The sequence below is a fragment of the Paroedura picta genome, unplaced genomic scaffold, assembly GCF_049243985.1.
Source record: "Paroedura picta isolate Pp20150507F unplaced genomic scaffold, Ppicta_v3.0 Ppicta_v3_sca22, whole genome shotgun sequence".
Lineage (NCBI taxonomy): Eukaryota > Metazoa > Chordata > Lepidosauria > Squamata > Gekkonidae > Paroedura > Paroedura picta.
The window spans coordinates 3155492-3178264 of NW_027518619.1; the positions used below are offsets into that span (position 1 = coordinate 3155492).

Consider the following 22773-nt stretch of genomic DNA (forward strand, 5'->3'; position numbering starts at 1 on the left):
CTTTTCTCCGCCCAGCCGCGCTGCCTCCGGCGGCCAACCAGGGAGGCCGCAGCTGCCGACGCCTCCCCTTCTCCGGAGCTGGCAATGGCGGAGGGCGGCTGTCGCGCGGGGACAGGGGGCGGCGCGGCCTGCTCGGGCGGACCCGGCCCGGAAAGGTAACGAGCAAATGGCGCGGAGGAGCCACTTGGGTCTCCCTTTGGCTTGCTCGCTCGCTCGGCCTTGGCCCGGCCGGAGGGCAAGTGGGGAAGCTGGGGAGGCAGGGCCCTCTCATCCCGCCCGCACACGCTGCTTCTCCCCGGGGAGAAACCGGACTGTCTAGCTCGGAAGGAGCGGGCACGGGCCTTCTCCAAGATCTGATTCCAGTTGCATGTGCAGTAGCCCAAATCTGCTTCGCCAGTCAGTCCGAGGAGAGATGTCATGAATGCGCCCAAACTCAGCTGTGCCTTTTGTTACTTTCTGTTTGGTCTTGTTAGTTCAATGGTTTCAGGTTCCAGTTGTAATTTTTGTTTAGGGAAACCACCCTCCCCCCGTCCCGCGCATATAACACTTTCATGAAGCCGATATTGAGTTCAGCAAGAATAATTCCAAGGTGCTTTTGTTGCAGACTGAACTTTGGGCGACTCAGTGTTGTTGTTGGCTGCAAGTTTTATTGGTGCTGGTCAAGTTCCTTGCAGGCAACAGAGGGGAAAAAAATATGTTCCTTTCACACACACATCTCCGAATTCTAATAGATTTGTCTGCAAGGAAGTTCTGTGTGTGTTTTTCTCCATCAGCTCCTTCTTCCCTGAATTTTCCCCTCAGTGGAGGGCTTTTTAAAAAAATTGTTAATTATTATAATATTATTATAAGCATTATCTTGCATTTCTTCTGAATTCCCACTATACTTTTCAAAAACTGAAGTTTGTAGCTTTCTTTCTTGCAGGGATTTGTCCCCTTGCATTTGGTCAAAGGCAATCCCTAAAATCCACTACAATGGTTTTTAAAGGCCTCCAATGGTGTGGAATAAGAGCCTCTTGTGGCGCAGAGTGGTAAGGCAGCCGCCTGAAAGCTTTGCCCATGAGGTTGGGAGTTCAATCCCAGCAGCCGGCTCAAGGTCGACTCAGCCTTCCATCCTTCCGAGGTCGGTAAAATGAGTACCCAGCTTGCTGGGGGGTAAACGGTAATGACTGGGGAAGGCACTGGCAAACCACCCCGTATTGAGTCTGCCATGAAAACGCTAGAGGGCGTCACCCCAAGGGTCAGACATGACTCGGTGCTTGCACAGGGGATACCTTTACCTTTACCTTTAATGGTGTGGAAGGGGAAACTGACTCTTTTGTGAGTGATCTTTGATAATGTGCATTTTCCCATCCAGACAGCCTGCTCATGTGCAGGGATAACTCTTTTCTTTCTGGAAAGATCTTTCCCAACCTGGTTTGAGAAACATTGTAGTGAGCAAACTCCTGGAAGGTGCGACAACATTGTACAGATGCTTGCAAATGTTTTAAAAAAAAACTGGTTTGGAAGTCAAGGTGCAGAAGGGAAATGTGGCTCTGATACCTGAAACTACTGGCTGATTTTAATTTTTTAAAGGAACTTTGGGGATAAATTAGTTTTGAGTAAGTTGAACTAGAAGTATTGCAGAGTGTTTATGAGAATACCATTTGTATATCTCCACTCACATCTTGCTCACCCCTCCTCACAAAAATGAGGTGGCTAGCCAACGTCCTAATTATGCATGTCGAAAACTTCCAGAGAGTTAAAATTCTGCAAATTGACAGTTACATGTATTCTTACACATGGATACTTTTCTCAGTCTTGAAAACTGAATATGGGTGGTGGGAATTTAAGTCCCTCCTACTTTCTGAACTAGATGGAACATAATTGGTTGCTATAGCTAAAGCCTGTCTTGCAATTGAGGTCAAAGACATCCAGTTTTTTTCTTGCTTGTGTAGTAAATTATCTCCCCCCCCCCCAAAAAAAAAAGCAGTTGGCCTTCTCCTTTTCTGTTAGGAGCCCAGCCCTTGGAGTACCATCAGCATGAATAACTGCAATGTGTTTCATGTGTCCTTGCCAGCAGAACCGGGTCACCATAATTTGCAAATTATTCTAAGTTCAGTTTTTATGATTATTACAGGTTTGAAATGACACAGTCCGTTCAGTGATGCTAGTGGTTAACGCAATGGAAGACAGCAAAAGTAGAGAGGTGGAGGATATTCTTCGACTTAACGTTGGCGGTTGTATGTATACTGCGAGACGTAAATCTTTATGCCGTTTTAAGGAGTCAATGCTGGCCTCCATGTTCAGCGGGCGGTTTCCTCTAAAAATGGATGACTCAGGTAAACAAGATGCGTGAGCTGTAAATAAAAATGTGAATAACTTAGATTCTAAACCAAAAATGTGGCATTACTTGTGCATTTCAAAACCTTTGGGGTGTTATACTCATTATTGCACATACTTATTTCAATGTTGTTCATCTTTGTTCTCATTGGTTTCATGGGAAATACATTTCTGGCTGCAATTTCTTTGATTGGCATCCATTTTGGATAAAATTTTTAGGGATTATAATTTTTGCTCAATGGATCATGCCTACCAAATATCAGGGAAATGGAAAGAAAGGGCCCTAGTTTTATAGCCAAGCTTTCAGGAATACAACGGCGCTAGATTAGGGGGGAGGTTGGGGTAGAAGAACTCTGTGGATGGCCTTCCGCTCTTCCCCCCCCCCCCAGGGACCTGGAAAGACTGCAGGCAGCTGTTATGGAACTCACCAGCAGGGGCAGTTCTCATGCAGCAGGGATCTTGCAGACTCCAAGCCTGAGAGGGAAGGAGAAGGGGATGGACAGGGGTGGGGGGCAGAAGGCGATTGGCTGGTTGCTTGACAGACAGGCCAGCTGTTTGGAGGAGGAGGCACTCAGGGACGGGACAGCCACCCTGAGTGGGTGTTAAGGGCTGAGTGGCACTTAAGCCATGAGACACACAACTCCTCCAAGGTCTTAACAGAAATATATAATGGAACAGATTAGGGTTAACATTGTAGTATCTAGAAAGCTACTTTTTTTCTAAATTGCCATGAAATGTCTTGGGATGTTAGCACCCAATAGGATTCTCATTGGCAGAGTGGATAGAAGCAGGCATTTGGCACCCTTGGAAGGCAAGTGATGTTATGGGCTGGATGAGAGGGCTACAGTAGGAAGTTTGTTATGGTCTGGCAGATCTGAAGTGTCTAGATATGGCACTAGATATGCAATGCCTGCCAGAATTAATGAGCAGATATGAGAGTGAATGAGGGGGAAAGCCCCACCTTCTGTACTTGGGCATTTTAATGTATCAAATAGACTTCTTAGAGACCATTAATTCTACTCAGAGCAAATTTTAAAACCTCAAAAGTATTTTTATTTGCATTTCCAGGAGCCTGCCTTATCAATCGAGATGGCAACCTCTTTAAATACCTCTTGGATTATCTTCATGGTGATGTTCAGTTTCCCAAAGATGAGCAAACCCGAATTGCGTTGCAGGAAGAAGCTGACTATTTTGGCATTCCATACCCGTATAATCTTGCTGACCACTTGGCCAATGAGATGGAGACATATTGTTCAAGGTCAAGCACAGAGCTTAAAAAGGTCTTGGAATTTTCTTGTGCCTCTAAAGTAGTTGTCGTAGCTGCTGATCCTGGGATCTGTAGGATGGGCAGATAGAGGGTGCACGGTAGCCAGTGTGAGGATGACCATTTGCAGGACAGAGGAAAATGGGATGGCTCTTTAGAACTGCAGTTCTGTTTTCAGTCTAGTAGTACAAGAAAGATTCTGCACATATTTTGATCATTCCAACATGACCATGTTGTTCAAAAGAACGTGGTTTACTTTACTGTCTCTAGCATGTTTGTAATCATTTATATGAGAACCATGTATGGTCTGTGGCCCCCATCCTGTTGAGCGGGTCAAAAAACGTGCACACTAAGTCCGCCCAGGGTTAGAATATGTTTCTGCAAACCTAGGAGAAGCTCCAGATTTGCAGAAAAACCTAATGGTCTGCCTCCCTCTCTTCAATTGGAGTTTTAAAACTCTCTAGGAAAGTAACGGTTCTGCTCATCCACAGAATTAAAACTCTGTATGGGTTAACAGTTCTGGGGCAATTGAATAACAGTGGGTGAAAACACAGGTGAGAATAGACAGGGGAAGAGATCAGGCAAGTGGGTGACTGAAGAGAGGGGGAGAAAATACACAAGGGACATTGGTGGAAGGAGAATAGTGAATTTGGGCTGAAGCAAGAGGGGGCGATGCAGGGCCAGCAGGGGGGTGTGGAAATGGGATTTTTACCTTCCCAAGTGCCCTTGCAAGAAAAAAAAAGTTCTTTTTTATCTTAGTTCCAGCAGGTAATTTTGAACACGTGAAAATAATCTGTTTGGTAATAATGTATGACACACTATTACAGTATAAAATTATGTCCTGTCATTTATTTTGTGCTTTTTTAAAATTCTTTTGTTTTTGCAGGCGCTGCTAGGTTTTTGTGACTCTTATGGCTTAACATGCATTAAACCTACTGTTTGGGTCCTGCACTATCTCAGCACTTCTGGAACAAGCTGTGAGAGTATAATAACTGGTGTTTATGCCACGAAAGCCGATGGGATGACGGCCATTGAAAAACAACTGGACGGGAGAATTCATAGTAAAAATATTTATAAGAGGTGAGAGAAACTTCACAGCCATATGATTCCATGACAGTGTGAGTGTTACGATGATTCAGTTTTGAGAACTGTGTCGTTTCTTTCTGGAAGGTATCTGATGTGCAGATACCTGTGTGCCTCAGGGATGTGGAGTTCAGGCACATCCTTTGTGTTGCTTTAGATTCTTTGACTCACATTGAATATTTAAGTAAAAATGCTTGTCCAGAAAAAAGCAATAAATCACCCTTTCCAGGTAAAGTATCTGATAACAGCTGTACCTCAACATGTTACACCTAACAGTTTATTTCTATGCGAGTGCACAAAAACATTAGTGTACCAAAGGCTAGTTCATTTTCCTTTTATTTTGTACTTTATAAATATTTTTAAAGATGGGTTCTGTGGGAGTGTTGGTTTACTTTCTGCAGTAATAGATCTTGACTTGGTGCAAAGATGGATTTATTGAAAGAAATTGGAGTAAACCGGATCAATACATTGCCAAGACTAAAGAACAATAGTCTGACAAGGCTTATATCAGTTATCACTACCCAACCCATCCCCCAGTCCTAATTCAAGCGGGAAACACAGAATGTACTAGTTCAAAGGCATAACAGAACCTTGGGAAAAGCTGATAAGAACTTTGTAGCACAGGGAGAGTAAATCAAGGACACTTCCCAGGGCCTCCTTGCCCCAACTGTCTCCAGCCCTAGTTATGACAATCGGGGGCTTATACAGGGTTAGATCAGAGAACAGCAGTCAAAGTTATGAATGAAGGGCCAACAGGTCTCATAGGCTTGCATGACAGATAAACAAGTAGAAAGGAGATAAACAATGAATACATGGCAAAAAACCAAACTTCTGACACTTTCCTCCCTGCAGAAAAGCGAAAAGAAAGTTAAATCACTACATATACAGTCCACAAACCTTTAAGCCAATTCTTTGGATCCTGGTCTGTGACTTCCTGACTGACTTTGGTGGAGAGATCTATGTATTGCATTGCAAACCTTCTCATTTAATTTAGGAACAAATCTCACTTTTTTGTATTTTACTGCAGTGTAGTAGAAATCAGCTGCAAACACATACCCTCAATGTGGTGGCCATCAGTTGCACTGTTAGACTCATCGATGTACCATTTCTTCGATGTTAAAAAGTTGCATCCTTGAGAGCTAAATATTCTTAGAGTTCTTAGACCCAGTCCATTCTGTTGAATTCTCAGCTGGCTGCATGTGGAGGAGTGAGGAATCAAACCTGTCTTGCCAGATTAGAAGTCCTTGCTCCTAACAACTGCACCAAGCTGGCTGTCAGCTGGATGGATTTATAAGAATTTCAGGTGTTCGTCCCAATACTTTTGAAAGACTTCTGGTGGTCTGTGATTAACCAGACTTGTTAGTTTCACCATAATGGCTAATTCTCTTGTTTTATGCTCTGTAAGTCAATGTGCAAAACTTGTGGCTGCTTCCAGCCGGAAGTGATGACAAGTCTTGCTGTGGCTGTTGCATGCAAGAAGAATTCTACACCATGTTTTGGTATGCCTGTGGGTAGAATACTTAACATTTTTTTTTGATCTAGTGCAAATTTACATTTAAACATAATTTTCAGGTTATCGTGAACTTTATCCAAATATTTTTGATCAATTTACAGTCCCAGCACATTTCCAACATTTACCATCAGTTCAACTAGACATAATTTTTTAGGCATCCAGTACCATCTATAAAACATCTTATACTAATTTTCACGCAATAATTGACACACTGTCAATTTCATATTTTTATACCATAAGTATTCCCATTCTTCTAATGTAATAGTCATATCAAAACTTTGCATCCATTTTACCATTTATGCTTTCACTTGTTCTGCCTCAGTGTCCAGTTTGAGCAGTAATATATTCTACCTGACATAGGTGGCTTTTCTTGTAGGATAAGCTTTTCAAACTGAGTTTATTCCCTCAAGAAACTTGGGGATTTTTTCAGTTCTTTCCTTCAGTTTCAATGTCCATTGCACATAAACAAATCAGTCTATTTTTTTCCCTTGTGAGATTTGCTGCCAGCTTTTTATTTTCCTCTCAGTACCAGTTGAGTCTAATATGCAAAATGTCAATATTTTTCTTACTCTTTAATTATAACTTTTAATGGCGAGGCTCTTCGGCTGATCCTTTCTCTATACTTACTCCAAATCTTCAAAAATCTTCTATCGGCAATGTTTGGAAGAAAAAAATCAGTCTTGGTAGTACATTCATTTTCATTGTTGCCATTCTTGCAGACCAAGAAAAGTTTAGATTCAACTATTGATCCAAATGTTTAACAATTTTTTACTATGTTAATGTGTAATTATTTTAGACCATATTAGTTAGGTCTTTATCAAAATAGACCCCAAGATATTTTACCATATTTGGATTAACCTCACAGTTTGAAATATTTTCAGTCTTCATTTTTTCAGGATCGCCTTACAATATGATTTGGGTCTTCTTTTTATTTATTTTGTATCCAGATACAATCCTAAATTCATTTAAACAGTTCATCAGCTTGGGAATAGAGGGTTCAGTTTCCGTAACTATAACCACCACGTCATCAGCATAGCTCCTGATCTTAAAACTCTTCACCGTCCACTTGAAGACCATATCTGTTTGGCATAAAACCGGTCTGATTGTCATGTATGACGTGAGAGACACACTTTTTCAATCTTTCTGCCCCATTTAGAGCTTTAAAGCACTCAGCATATGCTTTGAATTGAGCTCATGAATTCAGCTAGTGAAGAAAAAACAAAACTGGTATAATGAGTTCTTGGTGGCCTGCTCCAACCAGCAATCCACATACCATCTCTTAGACCAGTCACAACATCTTTCCATGGAGAATACTTATTTTGAAATAACAGCATTTAAAGCATATATATTTTAAAAATAGAAAACAATATACTTTGTCTTTTTATTTATTTATTGACAAGACTTATTTTCTACAATATTGATCTAGAGAGGCTGGAAATAATGTGCAATATATCTGGAGCTACTACTCAGTGGCTGAGCTGAAAAAAATGATGGATGCATTTGAGGAATGGGAAGGGAAAGGTATGGACTTTTAAAAATATTTTCAGTAAAAATGTGGTTTATGCATTCTGTTTTATGTATTTTATTTTAATGCTGCTTACTGTTCAGGCATCTGAAGGGAACAAATAGCCACCGTACATATAGGCAGTAGGGTGATGTTGAGCTTGGCCGAATTTGGTTATGGAGCATCTAGTGATTTAAAGATGTGTACCCTGTCTTTTTGGGCTGTCATAGGGGCTTAAGTATATTAAGGAACCATGCAAAATACTAAGGAACCATGCATGATTTGTCTTGCTTGTTTTGGGAGCAGAATTTAGTCTGGGTAAATCCAGGCTTCTTGATCATTAATATTACTTTGTCTCTAATACCCACTTTTGGGTCCTGACTTTCCATTTGAGAACTATCAGACAGATGCAGCTGGCAAACCTGAAATACTGACAGTCATGTATTTTGGGAGGGAAATTCATCTGGAATAATTTGGCCTCCTGTGTATAACATGTGGCAGCTTAAACTTTTAGCATAGTATTGTTTTTTGTTTTTTTCTGCCTGAGGAAGGGTTCTGTGAATTATATTTTTAAAGTAAACTCATACCAACTGGGATGATTATTTGGTTTCTGTTTTAATGGAACCAATAAGACACTATAACTCCAAGCTGGTTCTTTTTTATGGGAGGAGGATCGTAAAGCTTAGTTCTGTCAGAAATAGGAAAAGCAGTTCTGGGTGGAGTGTTTTAAAGGGTGAGATCACCAAACATAGTATTCTTTGAAGCGAACTGAAAGAAATGTGTCCAGAAAAGTTATTTCATAAATAAATTGTGTATTTGGCCGTCTTGAATATTATGAAATAATGCCTTTTGTGACTACAGGAGTCAGTTACTGGCGAGTTCCTCAGGAACTGATAGAATGCTGGACTCTGGAGGAGCGTCCTGTGAAAGGAAGCCTGCAGAACATGTCTCCCGTTCTGAAACGGTATGTCTAATGAATCCACAATTAAAGTTACGATGATCAGAGGCTGCTTTGGCACTTCAACCTTAGAAGGCCAGATCCTGAAGATGAAATTGAAATACTTTGGCCACCTCATGAGAAGGAAGGACTCCCTGGAGAAGAGCCTAATGCTGGGAGCGGTTGAGGGCAAAAGAAGAAGGGGACGACAGAGAATGAGGTGGCTGGATGGAGTCACTTAAGTCAGTGTGAACTTAAATGGACACCAGGGTATGGTAGAGGACAGGAAGGCCTGGAGGATCATTGTCCATGGGGTCATGATGGGTCGGACACGACTCCACAACTAACAACAAAGAACAGATGGTGCCTTCTGTGTTGTTCCTGTGCATATCACGATTCCGTATTTCCTTGCCTTGTTTTTTCTATGAAGATGGATGGCCATGATGGTCTGAAGAAGTTGGGTCCAGTTTGAGTCCAGCGGCACCTTTAGGAGCAACAAAGTTTTATTCGAGGTGTAAGCTGCCCTGTGCATGCACACTTCTTCAGATACAACAGAATGTTCTCGTTTGGGCTAGCCTCCACATAATACATGAAATTGCCACAAAATGGATCGCACCAGTCAGTAATGCTTTATATTTATAAGTAGAGAGATGTTTTTATATTGAACCCAAGGAGCCTCTTCAAGATACAAGGAGCTGTTAATAATATAGTGAAGTCCAGTTGCTATCTAATACAGGTTGCGGTTGGCTATTGCCTAACGACTTAATTGTTAACAGACAGTACAGTATTTTAAAAGATTATTTTCCTGCTGTCTGTGCCAAATGTAACTGGTTCATCCCAGTATTTTTTCCTATTATCTCTGATGGTGGGATGTATGTTCCTTTGAATAGTTTCTCCTCCTTCAGTTATAAACAGAAACTGGGCTAAGCAAACTATTGAATCTAAACGTGGGGTACGTGGCCCAGTTGGCATCTTAACTAAGGTGTGTGCAGTATTTCATGAAGTGAAACGTCTCCTTTTACTTGCAGGCGATTAATAGACTACTCCGAAGAGGAGGAAAGGGGCTTGGGCAGCAGCGCAGGTCGAAAGCCCATTCAGTTTTCAGGTCCCTCGACAAGCACCCATATCAAAGTTAAGAACTCCACTTCCTTAAAGATAGCAGCATCTCAAGCATCTTCTGGGCCCAAAGTGACTCTTAAACGACCTTTGGGAGACCGTTTGTTACCATGCCAAGCAGGACCAAAGATGCCGCCTGCAAGGTCCGTTTCATTGACTAAAAGCTCTCGGGTGTTAGCTAGGAGTTCTGAGAACGGGACCGCCTGCGCAAAGACTTCAGAGGCGCCCTTGCCCAAGAAACGTGCAACCAATCGCGTGGTGAAACTCAAGCGGACTCCGCTTTGCCACGAATTGTCATCCCAACACACTGCATCAGCGCTAAGCAAAATGTCTGCGCAGCAAGTTCCAGCCAAAGCAGCCACCTCCGCTTCTGCGTCCCCAAGCCAGGAGGAATTTGGGTTCTCGTTGGAAAGCATCCACTTTAAAAACAGTTTGTAGAGTGGCCAGCTCAGTGATTGCACATGATGTTTACAGCCATGGTATCCTCCTACCAAAGGTAGATCTTCCGACAGGCAGCCAACTGTGCCTGAAAGCAGAGAATTCTGGACAATGTGGAGGAAAATGCATTTTTACCTTTGTAATGATATCAGAAATCTTTTTTTCCCCCTGCTTGTGATAAGGTGTTTATTTCTTTCAAGTTGCTGTGCTCTGTGTTGGGGTCTTATTTTTTGGTGTAGGTCAGAATTTCTGTGCTGAGGTCATTGTAGAATGGACTGTATGCTTGTCTGTGTTTATTTTGAGCAAAACATCCAACAAAAGAATCTGCCGCAGCCCCCAGTTTTGTAACTCCCACATAAACTTTTAATAATTTCTTTTGCAACTGTTGCTGCTGGTACAATTTGTAGTTGTTGTTTTTTTTAAGGTGTACTATACTGCTCAAGTGTACTGTATTTTAACAAACTCTGCATGGCAGCAAAATCTTCACCTTGAACTCCAACCACCAAGAATCCTTTTTAGCTGATTTGTCTGACCCAAGATCTTGGCAGGCAGCGCTCACAAACCTTCAAGTGCATCTTGGCAACTGTAAGTATTGGAGAGTGATTATCTTTGAGAAAAGAACAAAACAGAAGAGTTTCCTTAGAATGTAAAGTTCCACAGCCCAGTGATAATGTTCTGCAGCTTTTCCATATGCCCATTAAAATAAATTTCAGTGCACACTCAGCTGTGCAACTGCATATTTGGACTTCTTCAGCTGAAGAGTTTCCACATTGATACAATAACCCCAAAATCCAAAGAGATTCTCCAATTTTTCCCAGGAAATTTGTTGTTTGTATTCTCTGCTTCTTGTCATTCTTCAGTGGCCTTGTTTCTTCATTGTGTACTTTTAACTAGCTGAAGTTCACTTCTCTTTGCTGCTGATGCCCAGTTCCTCCTGCCCATCATCCCTGTTACTCTAGTCTAAATAGTCCCATTTTCTATCTTCCAGATGTATTCAAAATATCAGGAGCATTGTTGCATTTTCATATAGTGCTTCTGTTAACCATGGCCTCTCTCTGTAACTGTTGGCTTTTCCTTGGTTTACATAAGAGAGTTCAAACCAAAGCCTAACAAAGCATCTGTTGAAAGGTGAAGGGAGAGCCTGTTCAAGTCCCTGAAAAGGTCTGGTGACCTGGAAGAGGTGGACAGATTTCTGAACTGTCTCCCTCCCCACCTATAATTCCACATAGGCTGCTGGTTTAGTGGGTGGGCTAAGATCTGAGAAGTGATTTAGTCCTCAGCTGTTCTTATTCAGCTTGAGCCTTCCACATTAGTCGAGTTAACAAACAAGTGCATGGCAAGCAGTTTTGTCTGAAAAGGGGAAATCCTACCACTTACCTGCAAGTGAGATCCATGTTGTCTGTCGCCTGGTTTACAATGTGTAAATTCTTTGCCATCTGCATTTGCTAGAGAATTTGTCAAGTAGGCCAGGGGTCCCTAACCCCAGGTCTGCGGCCCGGTACCGGGCCGCAAAGGCCATCGTGCCGGGGCGCCAGCGGCCGCACCTGCCTCCCCCACCTGCAGCGAGAGGGGGGGAAAGAGGCCAGCACGGCAGCCGGCGCACCGGTGACGCTAACGCGCACGCACGGAACTGCCGTGCACGCGCGTTTGCGCCCCCTGGTGGCCAAAACGTGCATGCGCGGCAACTCTGCGCATGTGTGTTAGCGCCACCTGGTGGTCAAAACGCGCATGCGCGGCAGTTCCGCGCGTGCACGTTATAAGCAACTGCGGCAGCCGGGCCGCTGGCTCTCCCCCACCCCCGGAGGCAGTCCCCAACCAAATGAAGGTTGGGGACCGCTGAAGTAGGCAGATGCCAAGTGCTGCCAATGTGAGTTTTTCATCATGTATCTTTGGAATTAGCTGAATCGAGAATGAGTCTTTTTGTCCTCAAATACCCTGAGAAATCACTTTGGTTTGTATTGGTGCTCATGATTAACCTCACTCAGTGATCAGCATTTAGGCCAAAAGGTAGTTCTGATATCCTGGCCAGGGGTCCTGCAACGCTTAGTCTTCTTCATAGCCAAACTTTTCTTTAAAGGTAGGCTTAAGTTAAATTTAAAAAATCTTTTGAGGCTCTTTGCTTAAGAGAGATTTTTCCTGCCGTTCTGTAATGTGGCATTTCACGCAATAGACTAGCACAATCTGTAGAGTTCATTTGACTAAACCACGTTGTCTGCCAAAAGCATATCCTGAGTTTGAACTTCAGCAGATAACTCTTTTAAAAATCTGTTTAAAGTGACAAAGCAATTTTTTTTCCAGTTTAAAGGCCACTAATAAAGGTTCAGTAAGGGAAAAAATTACTTGCATATGACCGAGCATGGGTTAGTCAGCCCAAATTAAGTTACCTTTCATTTGAAAACACAATTGATATGGCTGTAAATTAAGTTAGCTGCATATGGAATTGAAAACCAAGTATTGTTTCATGTGATGGGCACATGGTTGTTTTCAAATTTATGCACAATGAACCCCCTCTCTGAAAGATGCAGAAATACTAGAGTTCCAAGGCCATTACTTAATTCTTGTGAATATATTTAATGTCTGCATAACACTTTGCAGTTAGAATTATAAAATAGTGATTGCTTAGGGAAAAAATCTACCGACAAGGATTCTCTCCCCATACCTATCGCTTCCCTGACCTCCTCCCTGGTCCATCCCCCCTCTCAGACAGATACATACAGAGTCACCCGCCCACCCATACTCCCCTCTCCCTTTTCTCTCCTTACCTTTGTAACTTTTGTGGCTTGCTGCTGCCACCTCCGCCAGTCTTCCAAGGGCGGGAGCAGCTTTGAAAGACTGGCAGCAGCGGAGGCATCAGAGCAACAAGGAGGCCATAGTGCTGGGCCTCACTGAGCTGGTGCTGCCACCAGAACCATCTACTGGCGTGCTCCCTGAGGCAAGACAACAGACACCACATCCGTTATCATTTCCGTAATAGGGACCACGCCAATAGATGTGTTCCACATCAATCACTAGGGTTGGGTCAATTTGTTGTGCTTATCAGCATTTTCAAAATGAGCTCCATGCCAGTCCATCAACTAGTATAGTTAATTCTTATTTAGTTATTCTTAGTTATTGCTCTGTATTCTGGACAAGGCTGTCTCACAGCAGCATTCCTACTGAATGCTTTCTTTAGTAGGGGTTCAGCTGACTGGCACACAGAGGACAACATATTTCTTGGACTGATGCTTGATGTCATTTATTGAATGCATTTAAGCCCTGCCTTTCTCCCCAATGGGGACCCAAAGCAGCTTATGTTCTCTCCTCCATTTTATCCTCACAACAACCATGTGACGTAGGTTAGGCTGAGAGTGTGTGACTAGCCCAAGGCGACCTAGCAGGATTTCATGGCACAAACGTGGATTCGAACCTGGGTCTCCCAAGTAGTACAACACAACTACTAAGATGCTGGAGTTTGAACCTAGGACTTTAGGCATGGAAAACATACCCTGGAACAAGGCTCTACCAATTATACCAACTTCCTTTTCTCCTCTGTTAACTCTCTCTCTTGTCTATGTCCAGCACAACACAAAGAAACAGCAGTTCTGGGTGAATGGATTTGTGGGAAAAGTCTTCTGGCTAGTACTGGGATTTAGAAAACAGTGATATCTTGAATTGCTCAGAAGACACTTCCATTGCTCTGCTTTTTACTTCCCCTGTGCTCCAATCAAAATGGAGGAAGACCCCGCCTCCATATTGAATTCTTTGCAATGGGTCCAAAAGAACGGAGATGGTTATGGAACCAGGAAGGGGGGGGGGTAACAAATACAAGGCTACATTTGGGAATGGCTTTCACTGGACGATGAGGCCACAGTTTTTGTACTTGGTAAAGTGGCTTTTACAGAGATCATGCCGAATCTAGGTGATTGTTTTGCAAAATATAAAGTTTTTATTTTATAAAAGATGGAATCGCTTTTCCAAAGTACATTTACCAAGTCATTTAAACTTTGCTTGTTTTTAGCTGTAAATCTGGGATTTTGCATGTGCTTAAATATGTCTTTAGGTCTGTGATCTCATAAAGTCAGATTGACAAAACACATCAACCAACGACGCTATGCACACATTAGGGGTGGTAAGTGACCTCAAGTCCAAGCAAACTTCCAGTGACCCTGTAGGTTTTTAAAGGCAAGAGGCGTTCAGAGGTGCTTTGGTTGTTGCCTAGCTCTGCATAGTGACCCTGGACTTCCTTGGTGGTCACCCATCCACATACTAACTAGGGCCAACCCTGCTTAACTTCTGAGATCTGGCGAGATTCGGCTGGGGAAAATATATGTAACTTGCTTAAAAGATAGATTCAAACGGGTAGCCGTGTTGGTCTGAAGTAGCACAATAGAACCAGAGTCCAGTAGCACCTTTAAGACCAAGAAAGATTTATTCAGGGTGTGAGCTTTCGAGTGCTTGCACTCGAAAGCTCACACCCTGAATAAATCTTTCTTGGTCTTAAAGGTGCAACTGGACTCTGATTTTACTTAAAAGAGTTAGACATATTGAAGCCTATTGAAATTAGCTCCACTTCTGGCCAACGGAACTTGAAAAAAGGGAAAAGTCCCTCGTAGTAACTGTCCGAATCCATTAGTAAAACATCTCCAATATTTAATCTGTAAAAAAAAAAGAATCCAAGTCACAGAAAGAGAAGTTTACAAGGCTTAGAAAACCAGGCGGCATTAGCTATACAAATTCTAAATTGAAGAAAAAACAAGCATTTAATCCAATTTTATAGCACAGGAAAAAATATTAATAATTTATTTATTGTTTACGAACTGTTCTTAATGGCCAATGTTGAAGATCACTTGGGCTAATCAAGTGAGGTCACATTAAACGGAATTTAAGATGATTGTTCTGGACTCATAATATGGGGTCCATACTGTATGGACAGAGAGTTGAGAAGCATTTCTGAAAGTGCACAAGTATTTTGACTGCAGGCCAGCAGTAGGGATGTCTTGATATTTCCCTTCTAACACGGACTGATAAACAACAGCAACCACTACGTTATAGCTATGTGGACATCCCCCTGCAGCTTACATTTGTAACACCAATTCAGTTTTTCTGCTAAGAACTGACTAGCTAAAAGCTGCATTGGCTATGAGAGAAAGTAAATCTGACTACACTGAGGAAAGATACGGCAGGTTAATATGGTACGGGAAAATAAAAACTTGATTGACCATGATTTGAATATTTTTCAAAAGCCATTTTTGCGAGCATGGGGAAGGGGGAAGCACCTTTCGTGAGAAACTACGATGAAAAGCATTACGTTTGCCAGTCTTTCCCGTTCTTCATGCTACCAAAGTCACAGCTGGCACTGAAAGGACAGGAGTTTCTTTGGAGGCCTCTATCCGTGGAGGACATAAATTGCATGGAGAAACCCTTGGCATGTTACTGCACAAAGCTCTGGGCTCCACTGGGTCTGATACCAGATGCTTCTGATGTTTTTTTTCCGGGCACGTGAGATTTTCCACGCTCTTTGCTGGTGTAGATTGCTCTAAGGTTTTAATAATACCCTTATTTTTTGGCCTGAAGCTATTATGGTGCTGTCTTCTGAATTCGTGTCGGGAATTACCCTTGGCGTTGTTCTGGTCTGTCTCTGTGCTGGCATTTTGTGGCTTAAGAGACCCATTGAGTCGAACGCCGTAATAGTATGTGTGAAACCTTCGTCTCTGACTGGATGGTCCGTTCTGTGAACAAATAAAAATGAATGATGTTGCATTTCTCGACAGGTTGTTTTTGGGAAAAACACCTACATACTGTTTCTGTGTTTGTACGCATAGGCCAAAGGCCACTGAGGCACAAGTACTCCATCTCCTTGGCTGGTTTTATTTGTAGACAGTGTGAAACTAGGTGAGCTTGTTTCCAAGGGATGGTGGAGGAGGAGGCCGGACGGCAAGGCTTTGTGTGTGAACTGCTAGACTTGCCCGCCTCCCTCCAACTGAGGTTCTGCATGTGAGGCAGGATTGACTGAAGGACGTCCTGAAGCCACAAGCAGACGTGAGTGAGATCAGAGGCTGCACAAACCCCTTTTCAAGGATAGTTGAGAGCAGGGATTCCCAATCAGGGGTCTGTGGACCCCTGGGGATCTGAGGCCTTCCCCTTCCTGCCTTAATGGACTCAGCGCAAGTTGGGAACTCGTTGCTTTCACTGCTCCCCCTCCTTCTGAGTGTGAGTTTTTGTGTAGTTTCTGTGGCTGGGAGGACGACAGAGCCTTTATGCTTACTCCTGGCTTAAAACCACCTCCAGTCTCTCCCCTCCTCAGCCCTCCTTGAGCCTGCCTGTTAAAACGGGTGGTGATGTCACTGAGGGAGGGTTAACAGGGAGGTGTGGCCATCCGACATCACTTCCGGAGCTCCCTGAAGCCTGAAAAATTATTACTACAGTTTCTCCCCACATCTTGTGGGGAGTGTTAAACTTTCACAATTTTGCCCAAGTAACTATTGTGCTGTACCTGCTTATTTGTTGGTGCCACCAGAGGAGAAGGTTCTGTGGCATTGGCCACAGCTTGACTAGAGACTTTGGCCGCCGGTGCTTTCACATCAGGAGTCTTGGCACGGCTAGAAGACTTCCGGACAGATGTGCTTTGAGCGCCGCTCACTCTGTGCAAACTGGCCACTTGCAACAGTGCGCTGGATGGAGTTCTTGAGGAATAATTGTTCTTTGGGTGAGAAACTACGAGGGGGAGAAAGCTCAAGAGTGAACATCAGATTGCAATATAGACTCATGTGTATTTCAGCGGAGTTAATCCATAATTACTTGCTGCGGAAAGTAGTCCGGTGATTCATCATTCCGGAGGCAACTGAGCAGTATAACTCACTACCCGTGACTCCCGCTGCCCCAGTTTGGTAAGCAGCTCTCGGGCAGCAGTTATAGAATCATAGAATCATAGAGTTGGAAGGGGCCACACAGGCCATCTAGTCCAACCCCCTGCTCAACGCAGGATCAGCCCTAAGCATCCTAAAGCATCCAAGAAAAGTGTGTATCCAACCTTTGCTTGAAGACTGCCAGTGAGGGGGAGCTCACCACCTCCTTAGGCAGCCTATTCCACTGCTGAACTACTCTGACTGTGAAAATGTTTTCCCTGATACCTAGCCTATATCGTTGTACTTGAGGTTTAAACCCATTACTGCGTGTCCTCTCCTCTGCAGCCAACAGAAACAGCATCCTGCCCTCCTCCAAGTGACAACCTTTCAAATACTTAAAGAGGGCTATCATGTCCCCTCTCAACCTCCTGTTCCAAATATAAAAATATTTCTCAAGTGGCTGGTTGGGTCTAGATTGCAGATTAAATTAAAAATTCAAGAAAAATATTAAAACCTGAATCAGTAGACCTAGGTGAAGGTTTACACAATTATTTGTGGATCAAGAAATCAACCAAGATGGTCATAACACAAGAAAGGAGTCATATAATTAGGAATGAACATTTGAGAATATATTTCACAGGCTGGGACATATGGAGTTCTCCAAATTCTCCGTTTACATCCACCATGGAAGCTTATAATGGTAAGTATATGAGCAATAGAAGTATTTTGCTAACACACAGCAATATGACAAATGCTAAAGGGAAACAAATCCTGCCAAGATATTAGAGATGAAGGAATAAACATTTCAACATTACCAATCGGTTTCAAAATTAAAGGTTATAAATTGAAGGTTGAGAGCTAAGAGAGATGACCGAGTTCAAACAGCTGATTACAAAACAAAAAGATAATTTATTATACAAGCAATACGTTTTTATGAACCATAAGGGTTCTTGAGTTCATTTAAGGCATACCAGAAGTTACTAAACGCTGTCTGAATTTCATCACCTAGCAGTTTCTTGCAAAAAATGATGGATTTCTTTAAAATAAAATCTTCTGGGGAGACACAATTTAGAACCCTTTCACGTGCTTGCTTGCTTTGAGCCAATTTAAGACTAGATGCAAATGCTCTGCAGCTTGTGTAGTCAAAATATTAATCCATGTAATTTTTAATGTTTATTATCCCTGGTTGGAATCTAAACCATGCTAATATGCACAGTAATAATGGACATATTTTGACAGCTTATAAGTGGTAAAAATTGGGTAAGGAAGAGCTGTGGCCCAGAGGTAGATAAGGTTGCCAACCTCCAGCTAGGCCCTGAAGATCTCCTGGAATTACAGTTGCTCTCCAGACAAACCAGTTCCCCTGAAGGAAATGTCTGCCTTAGAAGGTGAACTCTATGACATACTCTGCTGGGGTCCTGTTCCTACCCTCCCCCAAACCCTATCCTGCCCAGCTCCACCCCCAAAATCTCAAGGAATTTCCCCAGCCCAGAATTGCCAGTTCTGGTGGTATGTTGGAAGTCCCAAGTTTAAACTGGCATCTCCAATTAAAAATGTTAGGTAGTAAGTGGTGTCAAAGATTCATCATTCATCATTCATTATTCATCACCCAAGACTCTGAAGGGAGGGAGAGCTGTTGCCAGGCAGAGTAGGTAAGGCAGGTAGGCAAGCAGGCACTGGCAGTGCCAGAGGAGGTCAAGCTTTACCCAGTGACTAAGCTTACTTTCTCCACACTGTTGAATGTGAGTCTTCAGCTGTTCAATGTCGCAGGAGAAGCGGGCGGATCTACCCAGCTCTTCGTCGTATTTCCGTTCGCTTACAAAGTGCTGAGGAAGAAGGAGGGATTTCAATTATTTGTGAACTCTCCCGAGAGATATGTACCTGTGCAAATAATCTTTTCTCTTCAAGCTGCAAGCACGTGTGTGTGTGTGTGTGTGTGTGTGTGCGCGTGGGGGTGGGGTGGGGGAATGTTCATTTTAGCGTTGTGGCTTGCTGGCCTAATCAAAACACACCAGATACATATTAAGCCCTGCCTGTAGCATTTATGTTTATTCAACACCAACAGTTCAATGCCCTGTGCTCAGATAATGAGACGTGAGTTTATCAGTTTTCAAGAATATTAACTGGCAGAGAAAGGGCAAAGATTTGCAAAATTGGGGGTGGGGGGAGGCCACTCTTGTTGCTCACCACTGATACGCCGGCAGCGTCCGAAAGGGATCTGTGATTCTTGCCCAACCGCATTCCCCATGCCTCTCAAGCACAGGGAGGGGGTAGGAAATAGGCACCCTCTAGTAGCGCCTGAAGGTCTAGGCTGGAGCCTCACCCAGTCTGCACTTGACCATAAGAATACTGAGTTTATATCATTTCAGAAATCAAATACAAATGGTTTGTGTAGAATGGGATCACGTATATATATTGCAATTCTGTCCCAAGCTCAGTGGAATGATGGGCGTGGAGAGCCTTAAGCCAGTGGATCTATAACCCTTGGGTTTCATACCACAAAGCCAAAGATCAAGCTGAGATATGCCTAAGGCCAAGTTCATACTTTGTTTTGAAAATCTGGTCCTGATTTCGAGCGCTTATCTTGCTACTGGGAGGCATAACCCACTTGAAACAGAAATGCTGAAGAAGCCAACCTTAATTTCCGCCCTCAGCTCCGCCAACTGGGTCTCCGCCATCTGACTCGCCAAATCTGTTAGCTTCTTCAGTTCTTCAGCCTTTTTTTGACGAGCAGTTAAGATTTCCACTGCCAAACATCGAGAGAGAAGTGTGTGTTTTTGCATTCGTTTCTGGACGTTTTCGATTAACACGCAGAAGAACCACCCCCCACCCCCGGATAAGTGGCTGTTATTCCAGAAGCCCAGCACAACCTTCCGAGAGTAGCTGCTACTTTGGGGAGGATGGTAGAAAATATGGAATGCAGACAGGTTGTCTTAGATGTTACAGAGCAGGAGGAAAAAATAACAGGCTGGATGGCAGGTTTGGGCAGCAGCTAGACGCTTGTCATAGAATCATAGAATAATAGAGTTGTAATGGATCTCTTGGGTCAACTAGTCCAACCCCCTGCACTATGCAGGACACTCACATCCGAATCGCTCATCTACTGTAACCTGCCACCCCCTTGAACCTTCACAGAATCAACCTCTCTGTCAGATGGCTATCTAGCCTCTGCTTAAAAATTTCCAAAGATGGAGAACCCACCACCTCTAGAGGAAGCCTGTTCCACTGAGGAACCGCTTTAACTGTCAGGAACTTCTTCCGGATGTTTAGATGGAATTTCTTTTGAATTAATTTTATTCCATTGGTTCTGGTCTGTCCCTCTGAGGCAAGAGAGAACAATTCTACTCCATCCTCCATACCGGTTCTTTTGGTAGCAGGATCTTCCCAACCAGAATGGCAGATGAGGTCCAACTCAAGGCAATGAAGTGAAGACAGAAATCTCCCCATACACCCCAGTTGGGAAATAAATTGCACTGCCAGCTGAGAAACAGGAGTCAAAGTAGAAGGCTTGCTTAAAATGGAAGCACTATGACTCAGGAGCCCTGTTCGCAAGTCTGAGAGAACGCGTGTGCAAGCCATGCGAATGTGTGTGCAAGCCATTGGGTTTTTAAAAATTTTTACGTGCATTAAAGCAATTCTCACGTTCAACATATACTTACAGGATGTAGAGACATCCACTGTTAAGATGTGAACAAGACTAATTTAGGTGCTCTGGGCCAAACTGGGGGGGGGAGTGGTTTTTTGAAGTGGAAAATAAAATAATGCATTGCAGCAGGACAGTGATGACCAGCGTAGCGTGCTTTAAGGAGGGCTTTAGACAAATTCACTCTGGTGTCAGCAAAGGCATCTGAGAAGATGGGGGCTTTCGCATTACTGTTCTAAACTGAATGTCATTCATTGTTGGCCCAATTTCAAATAAAGTAATTCACTTTCACACAGCAGTTCCTTCCATCAGTGATTTGTCTCTGAAGCACTAAGTCCATTGCAAACAATGCCACTTCCCCCTGCCCTTTTTGGCCACATGAGCTACCTCAGAGGATTTTAAAAAATGTTTTAAGCTGAGCACTATAGCACTATAGCAGCACCTGTGGGATCACAGGTTCTTCCTTCTAACCCTACCAGAATGTCTCCATCCTCCAAGGAGAATGAGAACATCCCCATCCAGAACCAGAACGTCCCCATCCTCCAAGGAGAACCAGCACGTCCCCATCCTCCAAGGAGAACCAGCACGTCCCCATCCAGAAACAGAATGTCCCCATCCTCCAAGGAGAACATCCCCATCCTCCAACAGAACAATTCTGTTGTGCAACTAAAGGTGTAAAGCACTGTAGTCCTGGCCCTCAGAAACCACTTCCAGATACTCCCACCCCACCATCCCTCTGCCCTTGGCTTCTGACACCACACCAAGTATCACCTGTGCCCCTTACAATGTTTAACAGCCCTGAGGGTTAAATACTGTTTTAAGTATACTACTAAAAGTCTTAATCCCGAGTTCTCCAGCCAGTAACAATGTCTACAGTTGCTTGAGTGACTGGGGGAGGCACACCGTCTAAATCAGTATCAGGTATCTGATGCAAACTAGCCAATGATTTGGACTAGTGGTGCTGTCTTCTTTCTAAATGAATCGATTGGCTTTACTTCTTCAGAAGCAGCCGTAGACAACTCTTTCCCGGATGGTTCCAAAGTGCCCCAAAGCTCCTTTCGGTTTTCACTTACTGGCTTCTTCTTTAACTTTATCAACTTCTGCCATTAAAGCCACTTCTCTGTCTATGATACTGGAAACAAACATATGCACGTTAGTAAGGACCGAGACAACAGAAATATTGGAGTTTAAGCAGTAAGACAGTAAGTATGATTAAATGGACAAAGGGCTTTCTTTTGCACTAAATAACAAGCTCTAGGGAAATACATAAATGATGTTGGGATGAATTTAAGAAATTGGCAGGCCTTGACTGGAATAATGCAAACTCAAAGGTAATTAATTCTGAATTTTTCTAAAGAACCTCCTGCTACGGCGAGCTGGAGGAAATTCAGGATTGGCAATTTGCTTTGGGGAAGAGATTCTTAGGATAGGAAGCAAATGGGTACAAGGAAACCCACCACTGGTTGCAGCTACACTTGGAATCAATGTGTTTGAAAAGCAGTAAGAAGGTGGAGCTGTCTAAAAAGGGTTCTAAATTAAGGGCTGTTGCTAATACTGTGGGGGAAGTTTCAGTGGTCTGGATGCATGACGAATATTAGTTATGCAGCAGTCTTTTGCAGCATCTTGACATATCCAGACCGTTACCCCATGAAAGGTGCTCTGCTGCACTGCCACCTGGTGTTTTGGTCCGGGGCTAGTTGCCTTGATTCTTCCCGGAACCGCATGGGGATGGTTTGGCCTGCTTCCACCTGTCCACCCCAGATTTTTGCTATCGTACGAGGTAGCCAATGCACCTGCCATTCCTTTAAGTCATCAATCGTTGTGATGGGGCGAGAACTCCCCAATCACCTTCCAGTGCCAGTTGAGTGTCCCCCCCGTCCAAGTCTGAAATCGTTTTTTTAAAATACCAGGATTGCATTATAACGCAAAACCGTTACAACACACAAAGCGATTTAAAAAATGGGCTGTGTTATTGCCCCATTCCCCCCCACACACAGACTTTCCCAGAATTCACTAAAACCAAGAAAGCCAAATATGGGTGTGTTTTTTTTTGTTGCTATTTTGTTACTTTGGAATTGCATTGTAACACAATTGGACTTGATTTTTTTTAAGTTGTGAGGGTAGATGATGTG

At 43.3% G+C, this 22773-nt stretch overlaps 2 protein-coding genes across 5 annotated transcripts in view; one reads left to right on the plus strand and one right to left on the minus strand.

Moving 5' to 3' along the window:
* The first annotated feature begins 8 nt into the window (after positions 1–8).
* On the plus strand, positions 9–10556 carry LOC143828372 (BTB/POZ domain-containing protein KCTD18-like). Its single transcript, XM_077318760.1, has 7 exons — positions 9–155; positions 2117–2318; positions 3388–3599; positions 4470–4663; positions 7606–7700; positions 8545–8647; positions 9649–10556. The coding sequence occupies exons 2-7, from the start codon at positions 2144–2146 to the stop codon at positions 10172–10174; spliced, it is 1305 nt and encodes a 434-aa protein (XP_077174875.1). The 5' UTR covers positions 9–155; positions 2117–2143; the 3' UTR covers positions 10175–10556.
* A 4091-nt stretch (positions 10557–14647) lies between these two features.
* The window catches only part of LOC143828371 (SPATS2-like protein), an 80678-nt gene continuing 72552 nt past the window's right edge, over positions 14648–22773 (minus strand). For all 4 annotated transcript variants that reach the window (XM_077318757.1, XM_077318758.1, XM_077318759.1 and 1 more), the window contains exons 8-12: positions 21715–21773; positions 19635–19744; positions 18722–18824; positions 16647–16867; positions 14648–15882 (exon numbers count right to left, since the gene is read on the minus strand). In XM_077318757.1, the coding sequence (XP_077174872.1) occupies positions 15484–15882; positions 16647–16867; positions 18722–18824; positions 19635–19744; positions 21715–21773 (892 nt within the window). In that variant the 3' untranslated portion in view covers positions 14648–15483. The remainder of the gene's footprint in view (positions 15883–16646; positions 16868–18721; positions 18825–19634; positions 19745–21714; positions 21774–22773) is intronic.

Bases quoted from the DNA above. Each gene is read 5' to 3' on its own strand.
- LOC143828372 (XM_077318760.1), top strand. From the start codon at position 2,144: ATGCTAGTGGTTAACGCAATGGAAGACAGCAAAAGTAGAGAGGTGGAG. The intron at 2,319-3,387 runs GTAAACAAGATG...TTGCATTTCCAG, and splicing joins TCTAAAAATGGATGACTCAG to GAGCCTGCCTTATCAATCGA. The intron at 3,600-4,469 runs GTCTTGGAATTT...TTGTTTTTGCAG, and splicing joins CAAGCACAGAGCTTAAAAAG to GCGCTGCTAGGTTTTTGTGA.